Source organism: Chlorocebus sabaeus, chromosome 10, assembly GCF_047675955.1.
Source record: "Chlorocebus sabaeus isolate Y175 chromosome 10, mChlSab1.0.hap1, whole genome shotgun sequence".
Lineage (NCBI taxonomy): Eukaryota > Metazoa > Chordata > Mammalia > Primates > Cercopithecidae > Chlorocebus > Chlorocebus sabaeus.
This window is the reverse complement of record NC_132913.1, coordinates 120,970,657-120,984,695: the sequence shown is the minus strand read 5'-3', so window position 1 is coordinate 120,984,695 and position 14,039 is coordinate 120,970,657. Positions and strand designations below refer to the sequence as shown.

Genomic DNA, 14,039 nt, shown 5'->3' with positions numbered 1-14,039 from the left:
GGAGATGTGTGGAGTGTGGAGATGTGTGGAGTGAGGAGATGTCTGGAGTGAGTTGTGTGGAGTGAGGAGATGTGTGCAGTGAGGAGACGTGAGGCGTTGTGTGGAGTGAGATGTGTGGAGTGAGGAGATGTGTGGAGTCAGATGTGTGAAGTGAGGAGACGTGCGGAGTGGGGAGACGCGCTGAGTGGGGAGACGCGCGGAGAGGGGAGACGCGCGGAGAGGGGAGAAGCGCGGAGCGGGGAGATGCGCGGAGTGGGGAGTCGCGCGGAGTGGGGAGATGTGAGGAGATGTGAGATGTGTGGAGTGACGAGATGTGTGGAGTGGGGTGGTGTGTGGAGTGAGGAGATGCGTGGAGTGAGGAGATGCGTGGAGTGTGGAGATGCGTGGAGTGAGGAGATGCGTGGAGTGGGGAGATGCGTGGAGTGGGGAGATGCGTGGAGTGGGGAGATGTGTGGAGTAGGGAGATGTGTGGAGTGAGGAGACGTGAGGAGATGTGTGAAGTAATGAGATGTGTGGAGTGGGGTGATGTGTGGAGTGAGGAGATGTGTGGAGTGTGGAGATGTGTGGAGTGAGGAGATATGTGGAGTGTGGAGATGTGTGGAGTGAGGAGATGTGTGGAGTGAGTTGTGTGGAGTGAGGAGATGTGTGCAATGAGGAGATGTGAGGCGTGTATGGAGTGAGGAGATGTGTGGAGCGAGGAGATGTGTGGAATGGGGAGATGTGTGGAGTGGGGAGATGTACGGAGTGAGATGTGTGGAGTGGGGAGATGTGAGAAGTGAGGAGATGTGAGATGTGTGGAGATGTGTGGAGTGAGGAAATGTGTGGAGTGAGTTGTGTGGAGTGAGGAGATGTGAGGCATTGTGTGGAGTGAGGAGAAGTGTGGAGTGGGGAGATGTGTGGAGTGACATGCGTGGAGTAGGGAGATTTGTGAAGTGAGGAGATGTGTGCAGTGAGGAGATGTGTGGAGTGAGGAGATGTGTGGAGTGAGATGTGTGGAGTGAGATGTGTGGAGTGGATGTGTGGAGTGAGGAGATGTGTGGATATGTGTGGAGTGAGGAGATGCGCGGAGTGAGTTGTGTGGAGTCAGGATATGTGTAGAGTGGGGACATGTGTGCAGTGGGGACATGTGTGGAGTTAAATGTGTGGAGTGAGGAGATGTATGAAGTGAGGAATGTGAGATGTGTGGAGTGAGGAATGTGAGGAGATGTGTGAAGTGAGGAGATGTGTGGAGTGAGATGTGTGGAGTGGGGAGATGTGTGAAGTCAGGAGATGTGTGGAGTAGGGAGATGTGTGGAGTGAGGAGATAAGAGGAGATGTGTGGAGTGAGGAGATGTGTGGAGTGAGATGTGTGGAGATGTGGAGTGAGATGTGTGGATTGACTTGTGTGCAGTGAGGAGATGTGTGGAGTTAGATGTGTGGAGTGAAATGTGTGGAGTGAGGAGATATGTGGATATGTGTGGAGTGAGGAGATGCGTGGAGTTAGCTGTGTGGAGTGAGGAGATGTGTAGAGTGGGGACATGTGTAGAGTGGGGACATGTGTGTAGTGGGGACATGTGTGGAGTTAAGTGTGCGCAATGAGGAGATGTGTGGAGTGAGGGTATGTGTGGAGTAAGATGTGTGGAGTGAGGAGATGTGTGGAGTGTGGAGATGTGTGGAATGAGGGTATGTGTGGAATCAGATGTGTGGAGTGAGGAGATGTGTGGAGTGAGGAGATGTGTGGAGTGTGGAGATGTGTGGAGTCAGATGTGTGGAGTGAGGAGATGCATGGAGTGAGGAGATGTGTGGAGTTAGGAGATGTGTGGAGTGTGGAGATGTGTGGAGTGAGGAGATGTGTGGAGTGGGGAGGTGTGTGGAGTGAGGAGATGTGTGGAGTCAGATGTGTGGAGTGAGGAGATGTGTGGAGTGTGGAGATGTGTGGAGTGTGGAGATGTGTGGAGTCAGATGTGTGGAGTGAGGAGATGTGTGGAGTGAGGAGATGTTTGGAGTGAGGAGATGTGTGGAGTGGGGAGGTGTGTGGAGTGAGGAGATGCGTGGAGTGAGGAGATGCGTGGAGTGGGGAGATGCGTGGAGTGTGGAGATGCGTGGAGTGGGGAGATGCGTGGAGTGGGGAGATGCGTGGAGTGGGGAGATGCGTGGAATGAGGAGATGGGTGGAGTAGGGAGATGGGTGGAGTAGGGAGGTGTGTGGAGTGAGGAGGTGTGTGGAGTGAGGTGATGTGAGGACTGAGGAGATGTGAGGAGATGTGTGGAGTGGGGAGATGCGTGGAGTGTGGAGATGCGTGGAGTGGGGAGATGCGTGGAGTGGGGAGATGCGTGGAGTGGGGAGATGCGTGGAGTGAGGAGATGGGTGGAGTAGGGAGATGGGTGGAGTAGGGAGATGGGTGGAGTGAGGTGATGTGAGGAGTGAGGAGATGTGAGGAGATGTGTGGAGTGAGACGTGTGGAGTGGGGAGTTGCGTGGAGTGAGATGCGTGGAGTGGGGAGATGCGTGGAGTGGGGAGATGCGTGGAGTGTGGAGATGCGTGGAGTGGGGAGATGCGTGGAGTGGGGAGATGCGTGGAGTGGGGAGATGCGTGGAGTGAGGAGATGGGTGGAGTAGGGAGATGGGTGGAGTAGGGAGATGGGTGGAGTGAGGTGATGTGAGGAGTGAGGAGATGTGAGGAGATGTGTGGAGTGAGATGTGTGGAGTCGGGAGATGCGTGGAGTGAGGAGATGCGTGGAGTGAGGAGATGGGTGGAGTGGCGAGATGTGTGGAATGGGGAGGTGTGTGGAGTGAGCAGGTGTGTGGAGTTAGGTGATGTGAGGAGTGAGGAGATGTGAGGAGATGTGTGGAGTGAGACGTGTGGAGTGGGGAGTTGCGTGGAGTGAGATGCGTGGAGTGAGGAGACGTCTGGAGTGGGGAGACGTGTGGAGTGAGGAGATGTGTGGAATGATGATTTCTGTGGATGAGGAGATTCGTGGAGTGATCGGTTGAGGGCTGGGAAACCACACCTGGGGTGGTTCTCCAGTTGTCGAATATTTAGCAAACCCATTCCTCCTCTTCATCTTTAAAACCACAAGGCTGGCCAGTTCGTCTCTCAGGCCTCTCCCTTTTCTAGCCACTGTGATTCAGTAACAGCCCCGTGGCTGCCCCAGGCTGACATATCAGCCGGTTTTGCAGGGCTGAGCGTCCAAGGTGCCTGAGAGTGTGACCAGCTCTTGGCAGGAGCAGGACTCTGCAGTACAGGTTTCTTGTGTCCAGAAAAGCATCTTGTGTCCATTATGACAAGGTGTTCCTGCTGCAAGCGCTTCTTGCATGCTTGAGACAACCTGACTGACGGGTTGCCAGCAGTGGTGGGCACCAGCCACACGACAGACCAAACCACCTCTGAGGCCCCTTCCTTAAGGCCGGGAACTCTGGACTAAGGTGTGCTGCCCTCTATTCCCAGCAACCTGGCGATAGCAGTCGTTTCACACATAGCCCAAGCCCGGCTGTTCCCGGGGCACCAGCTTACCAGGGCCATCTTCCCAGACAGCAGCAGCTCCGTCTCACTGCGCAGAGCTCTGAAGTTATTCACCATTTCCAGGACAAAGCTGCAGTTCAGCCCCTAGGAGAAACCAAGGCAAACATGCATGGGGAGGGCCAAGGGCTGCAGATGCTGAGGAGAAGCCAAGACTGAAAAGGCCAGAATAGCTACCTCTGTGGTTCTGGGCTTGCCATACACCCGGTCCATCGACTTGGAGCTGGCATTGACGGCGTGGGCCAGTTCCTGCTCCATGTCCCGGTGAGACTGAGCTATTTCTCGGATACTAGAGAGGAAGAGAAGCACAGCCAGATGTCAGGCCAAATGGAAGGGCAGCCCTTCACAATACTCATCTGAACACGGCCCAGCGACCACCCGGAGGGCTGATGCGGAGGGCAGGCCCAGCAGGACCACAGGGATCATGGCTCAGTCCAGCGACCATTCAGTCACAAGCTTGGGCACAGGACGACCAACAGCAAATGGGAGGGCTTACAGGAGTCATTTGATACCAAAATCCAAGATTTTCCAAGGAGAGAAATGTACAAAATGAGGCATCCAAGCTATAAAACGGCCAGTGGACAAGCAGCAGTGTGCACAGGCCCACTGCAGAGACTGCCACAATAAGGCACAATCCCCAGGTGCCCACAGCCTTGCTGGAACCTGTAGCTGGCCGGTCCGTCCCTGGGGGCAAAAGGACCCTCATCTGAAGAAGACAATCCTGGTGTAGTGATGGGCTCTGAGCCAGACCCCAGGGAGCAGCCTTTATGGGGAAGACGGTGAAAGCACAAGTCACACCAGGTCTCAGGGAGGCGGAGACGTGGCTCAGGCAGGTGAGACGGGGGGACAGAGATTATAGGAGCAGTGCAAGCAGAGGCAGCAGGGCCAACCTGTCCTGACCCTGTGGAAATAGGCCACTGCCAGCAGCTTCCTGCAGTGCTGTGCAAGTGCATCTTCAGGCAGGCCACAGGGGCCACCATGGGCTTTGAGGGGACAGGGTAATGGCCTTCCAGGGGAGGCCACCAGAAGCCTACTGCATAGCAAGGAATTAGCTGAACTGAAGTCCTCCAGCCCCATCACTGATCTGGGTGGGGCGGGAGAGAGACGAGGACAGGGGCCGCAGTGGCACCAACTCCTGGGGCAGAGAATGTGGCGCCAGGAAGGACTGCAGCTGGTATGGAAGTGCAGAGCGAGGAACGTCGGCGATGACTGGGACAGCGACCACCTGCTTGACAAGAGCCGGAGGCTGGCACAGATGATCCATCTGCACGCCAGGGCTGGGCAGGCTGCCTGGAAAGGCACACAGCATGCCGGGCACAGAACCGACGGATGCACCCCTCCACAGCCAGGAGAAGAGGGAGCCCGGAGGAAACAAGAAAGGGATACCAGGGCACCAGTCAGCGTGCGGCCACGGGGAGAATGCAGGCAGGAAGGCCCTGTACCGGTGAAGAACCACAGGTGCCAGCTGGAGGGGCTCACAAGCGGCACCCGCACAGGGCAGGCGAGGAGCAGGGACAGCAGACAATGCTGACCACCGGCCACGAGGGACAGACACAGTGGCTCCAGGGGCATTTCTAGAAGGCAGGTGAGAGGAAATGCCCCTAGCAGTTCTTTTTTTTTTTTTTTTTAAATAAACTTGAAAACAAAGAGCAAGCCTGTTCTCAGCGTAAAATGAGCGCAAAGTGAAGGAGGCTGTCAGCGGGCTGCCCTTGGGAGTCAGGGCAGGGTTTTTTTGGTTTTTTTTGAGACGGAGTCTTGTTCTGTCACCCAAGTTGGAGTGCAGTGGCACGATCTCAGCTCACTGCAACCTCCGCCTCTTGGGTTCAACCAATTCTGTTGCTTGAGCCTCCCGAGTAGCTGGGACTACAGGCGCCCGCCACCACGCCTGGCTAACTTTTTTTGTATTTTTAGTAGAGACAGGTTTTCACCATGTTAGCCAGAACGGTCTCGATCTCCTGACCTCGTGATCCGCCCACCTCGGCCTCCCAAAGTGCTGGGATTACAGGTGTGAGCCACCGCGCCAGGCTGAGCCAGGGCAGGTTTTAAATGAGTGGCCCTGAAAATCACAGTGGGTTTTAAGTTCCAGCCAAGTAAACTCCAGGTGAGTTCTGAAAGACCACTGGGGAAATGAGCCAGAGCTGAGGGCACATGGAAATGGGCTCGGCCCTCATGGTTAATGCAGACCCCACAAAAGTCAGGAGCAGCAGCTCTACACCCCAGGGGCCCTGGAGAAGCACAGTCCTGGGAACCCCGGGGGAGGCTCATGGGCAACGCAGAGGGGCAGGAGCCCACCTGTGAATGAGGACCCCCGCCGCCTGCCCAAACTGGTCCATCTGGGTGGCCTCCTCCTCGGACAGCATCTCCGGGTGCAGGGAACAGGATGGAGGGCGGGGCAGCTCACACTTCTGCTTGTCTTCCCAGGACTTCAAGGTGCTCTCAAATGCCTATGGACCCGAGAGCCCGATTACACCTGCTGCCCTGAAGCATGCGTCTAACCGCCACAGACACTATGGGGACACCAATGAAATCACAACTAGGAAAGGGACAAATGGGATTTTTTTTCCTTAAACATTAGGGGAAGGATATGGTCCTAGAAATTACTGCCCTATTAGTTTAATCGTTGTGTCTTTAAAAAAAAAAAATCCTAGAACAAAATACAAAAAGCTCCAGCTCTTAACAGTGCACACAAGTGCCTGCAGGTGAGCCCTGGACCCCACCCAGGTACCGCGGGTGGCAGCTCTTACCCTGTCTCTGGTCAGTGTCTGTGCCCGGTTCTTGTGGACAATCCGAATGTACCCTGGCGGCTGGACCCAGGCCTCTCCGTCCACCTGCACAGGCACGCCCTCATCCCCAAGGATGGAGATCTTCACTGTGCGACACTGAGCAGACATCATAGCCATTACTCATGCTGAGCCAAAACCCCCAGGGGTTTTAAAGTGCTGTCGCCACCACCACGACCTTCCTGCTCCACACACGCGTCCCTGCCTTGCAGGACACCCCACCTCCGCCTCTGGGATGGCACTCCGCCTGCAGCTAGCCTTCTGCTGTTGTGTCACCGAGCCAAGGGTCTGTTCTCCCACTGTCCCGCCCCATCCTGCCCTGTCCCCTCACCGAGCAGTCAGTGCAGGAGACGTTGGTGCTGAGACAACAGGTGTCAGAACCCAGGGGCAGGGGTGTCGTAGCTCCCAGCAGCCACTGGGCCCCTGCCACATGAAAACACCCCCAGAAAAGAGCAGATGGCATCGCGGATGACGATGAGCCATCCAACATCATCCTATTCCTCCTTTTCAACAACAAACATTGCCAAAGAGTGAAAATTGTGAACTTCAAGCAGCCTACAGCTAAGGGTAGACAGAGTGCTGGAAGAGACCAGACAGCCATAGGCTGGGGTTTGGCCAGTGGGTGGCATCAGCACCCTCCCCTGCCCCAGTGCCTATGCCTGGGCACAGAGTCCTGCCCCATCAGCCCACCACTGCTGTCAGAAATAAGCCATGGGGGCACTCCCAGCCCTTCACCACTGGGCCTCAGAACCGTGATCAAGGGCCCCAGATGGAAATCCCCCCACACCCCACACCAGAGCCACGGGCTCCGTCCCCACCTCCAGCTACAGCTTTGAAAGCCGCAGACATGGGCAGAGTTCACCCTGGGTCTGCTCTATCTTATTCCACCTCAGAGGGGACAGGCAAGGCTGGGGCTCAAGTGGGATACACATTTTGAAAGAGTTATCTTGGCCGGGTGCAGTGGCTCACGCCTGTAATCCCAACACTTTGGGAGGCCTCGGTGGATCATTTGAGGTCAGGAGTTCGAGACCAGCCTGGCCAACATGATGAAACCCCGCTTCTACTAAAAATACAAAAATTAGCTGGGAATGGTGGTGGGTGCCTATAGTCCCAGCTACTCCTACTCGGGAGGCTGAGGCAGGAGAATCACTTGAACCAGGGAGATGGAGGTTGCAGTGAGCTGAGAATGCACCACTGCACTCCAGCCAGGGCAACAGAGCGAGACTCTCTCTCAAAAAAAAAAGAAAAAAAAAGAGTTATCTTGAGAATTTAACTGTCAAGCATAGCATGAGGAAAGGGCTCTGGCCCAGGAAGTGGGGCCACGAGCTGTCCAGAACAGGACATGAGGCAGCCACGTGGCCCTGGAAAGCACCCACCCTCCCAGTCTCCATGCGCTGCCCGAGAATTTAGCACACTCCCGGCCAGGCACCCTAGGACCATGGCCACTACCTGGGCGATCCGATGATGCTGCAGCCTGATGACTCGAGAGACAGCCATCTGCATGCTGCCGAACACGGCGACCACCTCCAGAATTTTGTCATCGAATGATGGAGCTGTGAAAGTCTGCAAGGGACACGTTAGAGCTGACCACCACTCCACACATCCCCGCACAGGCCACCCCTCCCCTCGCTCCCTCCCTCTCGGGGTCAGTCCCTTCCAGCTGGCGGGAAGTTACCAGGTAACTGCACTCCTGAGGGGCTTCATGTTGCAGGCCCTGAAACCAGCTGCCTGGGTCCAAATCCCAGCTCTAACCCTGGCAAAGTTACCGAATCTCTCTCTCCCTCATTTCCTCATATGTAAAATGGGGAAACTAATGGCACGCTCCTCCAGGGCCATCAGAAGGGCCGAGTGAGTTAACACTGCAGAGTGCCAGGACTGGGGACAGCACACACCACGTGTGCAGGAAGCGCTGAATATTTCTATTCGCTAGTACATACAAAGGAAGGTTTAAACCAGGTTTAAACCTATGAACACCTTCCCACAGTTCTTCATACAAATTCCAAACTTCTTCCCCGGCTCACACGGCCCAATGTGACCCAAGCCCTGCAGACCTCTCCTGTCCCTCCACACACCCGCTGCCCGCTGCAGTCAGGGCACCTCTCCCACATCCTCCATGTGCCTGCCCTGTCTTGACTCTGAGCCTTCATCTATGCAATTCTCTCTGCCTGGAAGAGCCTCCCCCTCTCCTCTGCCCACCTAACTTGGCCAACTCCAAGTCATCCTTCAGATCTTGGCCTCCCAGACACCTTCCCTGACCCTCCTTCCACATCATACCCTCTGACCACATCTGCTGACCACAGACCCTCACTGACCACCTTCACTGACACATCTGCTCTGCTCAGCCCTATAGACGATGAGCTGGGTGGGGGACCCTGTCTATCTTGTTCTCCATGGCAGCCCCACTGCTGGCACAAGGGAAGGGCTGGATCCACCGCAGCCATAGCAGAACACCTCCCTGCTCTCGGACAGCTCTTCCCCACTCAGCTCAGGCCCACCCGCCCACACCCCATACATACATCATCTTCCTTGGTTCCCCCCCAGAAGTTGGTTCCTCCGGCATAGCTGGGAATGTTAAGGACGGCAATTCCCTGAAGACTGGGGAGTGGGATGGGTCGCCCGTCACACTGAGCAGCAGGACACAGAACAAAAGAAAAGAGAAAGGCATGAGTCAGCTGCTCCCTCTCTACCAGCTTCCCACCGCCAGGGGCTCGGGAGCACAGCGGTGGCCAGGGCATCTCCAGGCAAGTCCCTGTGCATGGAGGAAATGGTCAACAGGAGAAGCGACGGGCCTGGCAGTCTGCTGATGGATGGAGGCCGGCCTGCAGGTGACAAGGACCCTCCCACTCACCTCCAGCAAGACCTTTTGTTCCAGGTTCTTGTAGGTTCTGTGCAGCAACTCTTTGGTTCCAAGAACTCCATACCACATCATGTTCTTGGTTCGGCTCCTAGAAACAGAAGCAAAGACTTGCCATGGGTCTGGGCTTTCTTTGTACAGTTAACCAGAGTCATTTCTGTGAAAGCTGGGAATGGCATCTGACCCACAAATCAGTTACATTTAGCAATTATTTACAGCAATAACAACTGAAGGACACATTTTTGTTTTTGCAGATATGCATAAAGAGATATGTTTACCAATGGGAAATTTTGCTAAATAGTTAACATTTTGCCAAGGAAGTAACCATACCCTGAAAGGTAAATAAATAAAGTTAAAACATTATAGAACTCTATAAAAAAAACTTCTACACATCCTGATTTTTCTGCCTAAAAAATTATGCTTACCATAGAAAAATTAGAAAATATAGAAAAGCACCAAGGAAAAGGCACTTCTCATAATCCTCCATGCATAATCCAGCACCTGTATGCACCCTCCACATGTGCTAATGACAAATGCCAAGTGCTGCTGTAGATTTCCTCAGTCTTCTTTGCATATTTATTTCCAGTTGCAGTAACTTGTTTATGGTTTCACCACCTACTTGGTCCACTTTACCCTACGCCAGCAACGCTTCCCTCTGTCGCCACACGCTCTCTGCAGACGTGGCCATCCTCAGCCAGCACTGCTCTACCACAGCTTATCAAACCAATCCCCTTGACTACACTCCTCCACCCCATGCCCGAGTTCTGTAAACGACACACTAGGAGCCCCTTCGTACCTACTTCAACCAACATTTCCAGTGACTTCTGTAGAAATTTCCAATGACATCTGTAGAAGTGGAATTTTTCTCAGGAGAGCTTTTCAAAGCTCTCAATACAAACTAAAGAGAGGTTTGACCAGGGTTCCAAGGCTCTAGAAATGTATTATGCATGACCCTGTTCCTCAACTACTTATTTTACCCTGCTAAAGTATGTGTATTTTAATACTTCTCCCAGTGATTTTTGGACTAATAGGGATTTTTAAATGATCTGATATCACCATCCTGTGCTGTACAGGGATATGTCCCTGGGGCCCCTGAGCCATTTTCTCCTACACGTTAAGAGCCTCAGAGTTCAAAAGTTCTTTGAGTTCTGATGCTTTTGTTTTCCTAGAAACTTCCAACTACATATAACGTGAGCAATGACTAAAGTTGGCCCCTCAGGTGTCAGCGTGGCTCCCCTCAAGGTGGCAGTGACACTATGAGGAGGATGAGGCCACATGGGACCACGTGGCTTGGTTCATTCAAGCCAATCCTGACTCAGCAGATGAAGACTCCAGCAGGGGTCTCCCAGCTTCTGGGTCAAGGGCTATTCTCTGCACAAACACCGTCAACCCCTACACCCATTTCTCCCTCGCCCTAGTTCTAATCACGTCAAAGCTGAACGGTCTCTCCGGTTATTACTGTGGGGTGGGGTGGGAGACATTTCTCCCTCACTTCTTGTGTTTCACAGACAAGAGGGAATTCTACTTCAGCCCAGGAAGAAAAGCTTGAGAAGAGGGACCCTTCTCATTTTTCTCCATCTTCTCTTCAGATCAAGACCGAGTATCCAGTAATTTTAGGGGAAAAAAACTGAGCATCCCCGGTGATGTCCCTTGGGGCTCGCACACCGTCTTCCTGCAGAGGTCGGACTCAAGGGCCTCGTGGGCAGGCTCGGGTGTGATGGGGGAGGGCCAGCTGGGGTGCCGATGAACACACAGACCCTCCAACAAACAACACTGGGCACTTACGCTATAGGTGCAACAACTTCTTGGCATGCCTGCCACTTTTCTGTAGTATCACGGACTTAGGCCTCTCATTAAGAGACACAGCCATTCCAATGACCACCATCACTGGTTTTCTGATGTTGAATTTCCCTTGACCTGGCCAGCCTGAGAGGTGCTTCCCTTCCATCTCTGAAAGCACCTGTGCTTCTGACAAGGAAATCTGGGCTCTACTTCTGCCCCCAGCCTTAGCATTCTGCACATTCTTTAACCTGCTGAATCCAGAAATCTGCTACTGTCTGGAAGGAGAAGCCACGCCCCGAGCCTGTTACTTACCTGCACTTCTCTGGGTGTTCATCGCGCTTGTTGTTAAAGTCCAGGGATATCTTTGCATCCAGGCCGATGCCAAAATAGTTGTTCATGACACATTTCTCTGTGTAATACTCTCTGCAAAGGTGAGTTTTAAATCAATTACAACAGCCCTGCTTCCAGCGTGGACATGTTTTCAGTTCAATCTCACATGGCCCGGCAGTTCTGTGCCTGCTGGTCACACGGCAGCTCTGGGCTGAACCTCCAGTGGAGCTGCCGGACTGTTCCCCACAGCAGCTGCCCATCTTACACTCCACCAGCAGCACCAAACCTGAAGATATGTTTATGGCACAGAAACTCACACATTTCAACTCTGGATCTCAAAACATTTCTCAAACATCCCTAGTTACAATCAAAGCTGTCGCCAAATTAAAAAGGAAAATGACTTGAAAACATCCATGCCAGCCCCACAGCAACAAGGCTTCCCTTTCCCCATGTGCGACAGACAAGAAGAGACTCATCTCATTCAAGTTTCTTGTCCCCACCCAGCGGGTAGTCCTGCCCCTGCAGCTCCCCCAGCTGCTGGGAAAGCTCAGCCTGGCCTTCACCCTCCCCAGCGCCAGGGTCACACTGGGGCTACCCCCCAGGGCAGGTGGATGAAGGGAGGAAACCCTGTTCCTCCACCCAGAGGCTACAGCCACGAGAAGAGGATGTTCTGGAAGTTTCCAAAGAAACTTAATGGGTGGATGGGCCTGGGAACATTGCTCAGGCCCCAGAATTCTGACACACTTTCGCTTACTGAGCCAGTGCCGCTGGATCTGAGAGCAACCAGCACGTGTCAGTGTATTTATGATCCATCTAATTCAAGTGCCCGACAGCTGAGCCAGAGCAAAGCTCTGGGAAAAACTGTTTACCAGGCGGAAGACCACGTGCCTGGTCAGCATGTATAGGTCCTGGGAAAAGAGAGAGATCCAACGGAGAGAAACAGGGCAAAGAGATGAGGGAAGGCAGCAGAGAGACTGGGCTCAGGGGCCTGGAGCAGGAGGGGCAGCAGTGGCCGGGGCAGTGGGAGATGATGGGGTGCCGGGGCCTGCTCAGGCCCAGCTGCAGTGGGGCCTACACAATACGGCCCAGGCATACACCACGGCAAGAAGGCAGCAAACCACAGCTTTGTCTCCCCAGGTGAAGAGAAGAGATAAGACCACCCAGCTTAGCAACAGAGGTGGACGTTCCACAGTCTCAGTGAAGTAGACAAAGGAGATATCCAGTTCAGGGGCCCCTAGGGACAGTGCTCACTGTAGGATTGCAGCTCTGGCCTCCCCAAGGAAAACAGCCTCAGGAGGGCTGAGAACTGGAGCCCCAGGCAGCCCCAGGGGAGGAGTAGACCAGGCCAGGAACAGGGACACTGAAGAGTTGTACCAGGCCAGCACCTGGAATCTAGGGGTCCACTTTCCCAAACCCAGAGCCTCTGTGAACCACTCATTTCTTCCTGTCACTGCCCCTGACCACTCCAGAAAAATGGCTGGCCATGTTTAACCAACTGCCATCAGCTGCCCAGAACCTGCAATCAGCCAGCAGAAAGATGAGTCTAGAAAAACAGGTTTTCAAAACACCACTTGTCTCCACAATGGTCTCCAATACCTAGGAAGACTCCATTAAACTGCTATAAACATGTCTTCACTGCCTTACAGGCCAGCAGAGGAAGAAGGCCTTGTCCCCAACGGAGTAGCAGTGTCAGCATGCAGGCACACGAGCAGCCCTTACAAGCCTCAGCACAGGCCGGAGTCTCCCTAGGGTGCTCAGAGACACGAAGGGGGCACACAGAGGACCCTCCAGCCCAGAGTCTATTGTTCTGCGTCACCAACAAGGAGAGCAGGTTTTAGAGGAAAGCAGGGGGAGGGATGGCAAGAGGAAGATGGCAGGCTGTAAGCAGAAGTCAGTGAGGTCCAGCCAAGGTCATGGGAGAGTAACACAAAGAGCAGCACAAGGGCAGCTCCTGGCAGGAGCAGCTGAGCCTGTGAAAAGCCTCGGAAGGGCACGCAGGCTCAGGGGACGTCGAGCAAGCACTGTGGGACCTTGGGAAGGAGATGGGAGGCGTGCGCTTTGCCTCTGCAGATGTGCAGTACTGGTTTCCAGGTCCACTCCTTAAGTGGAATCTCCACGACTTCTCAGCCTTCCTTATCGGCTACCACCGATTTCTCTAGTTAACCCTGAGATCTGCTTTCTATGCACTAGCAGCCATGTAACAATATGCCCACTTGGTTTATCCCTCATACTCACAGGGTTTCTGGTTCAGAGTTAAAGGGATCAGCATTAATTAACAGGCGACTGATGACTGAGCCACCGGGTAAGGAACCAGACATTCCAGCCCGGACATCTGTAAAGGAGATACAAGAAAGAAGGTGTGCTGGTCAGGAGCTACAGACTTAAGAGAAGCCCGTGTGTCTAAAGCTGGTGGACCAGTATTCTGCAGAATATTATCATAATTAAATGTTTCTAAAATTATGTATAACCATGTCCAAATTTTGCCAATAGTCTTAGGTCAAAAATCACTCGAACAAAAAAACCACACTGGGTGGCAGAAACCAACACCTACAAAACACATTAAAAAACGGCTTCTAAGGCCCGGTGTGGTGGTGTGTGCCTGTAGTCCCAGCTATTTGGGAGGCTGAGTGGGGAAGATCACTTGAGTCCAGGAGGTCAAGATGCAGTGTGCCATGACCACACCACTGCACTCCAGCCTGGGCAATAGAGAGTGAGTCTCTTTTTTTTTTTAAAAAAAAAAAAAAAGGAAAAAAAAAAGGCTTATAGAGTCAGTTTTCATGTTCTCATCAAATGTA

At 53.6% G+C, this 14,039-nt stretch overlaps 1 protein-coding gene across 3 annotated transcripts in view; it reads right to left on the bottom strand.

Moving 5' to 3' along the window:
- Positions 1-14,039, bottom strand: part of DGKD (diacylglycerol kinase delta) — a 124,299-nt gene that overhangs the window by 15,966 nt on the left and 94,294 nt on the right. For all 3 annotated transcript variants that reach the window (XM_038001356.2, XM_007966693.3, XM_007966696.3), the window contains 9 exons: positions 13,480-13,576; positions 11,227-11,337; positions 9,127-9,223; positions 8,795-8,902; positions 7,728-7,841; positions 6,243-6,377; positions 5,791-5,942; positions 3,676-3,787; positions 3,493-3,585 (listed from right to left, as the gene is read on the bottom strand). In XM_038001356.2, coding sequence (XP_037857284.2) covers positions 3,493-3,585; positions 3,676-3,787; positions 5,791-5,942; positions 6,243-6,377; positions 7,728-7,841; positions 8,795-8,902; positions 9,127-9,223; positions 11,227-11,337; positions 13,480-13,576 — 1,019 coding nt within the window. The remainder of the gene's footprint in view (positions 1-3,492; positions 3,586-3,675; positions 3,788-5,790; positions 5,943-6,242; positions 6,378-7,727; positions 7,842-8,794; positions 8,903-9,126; positions 9,224-11,226; positions 11,338-13,479; positions 13,577-14,039) is intronic.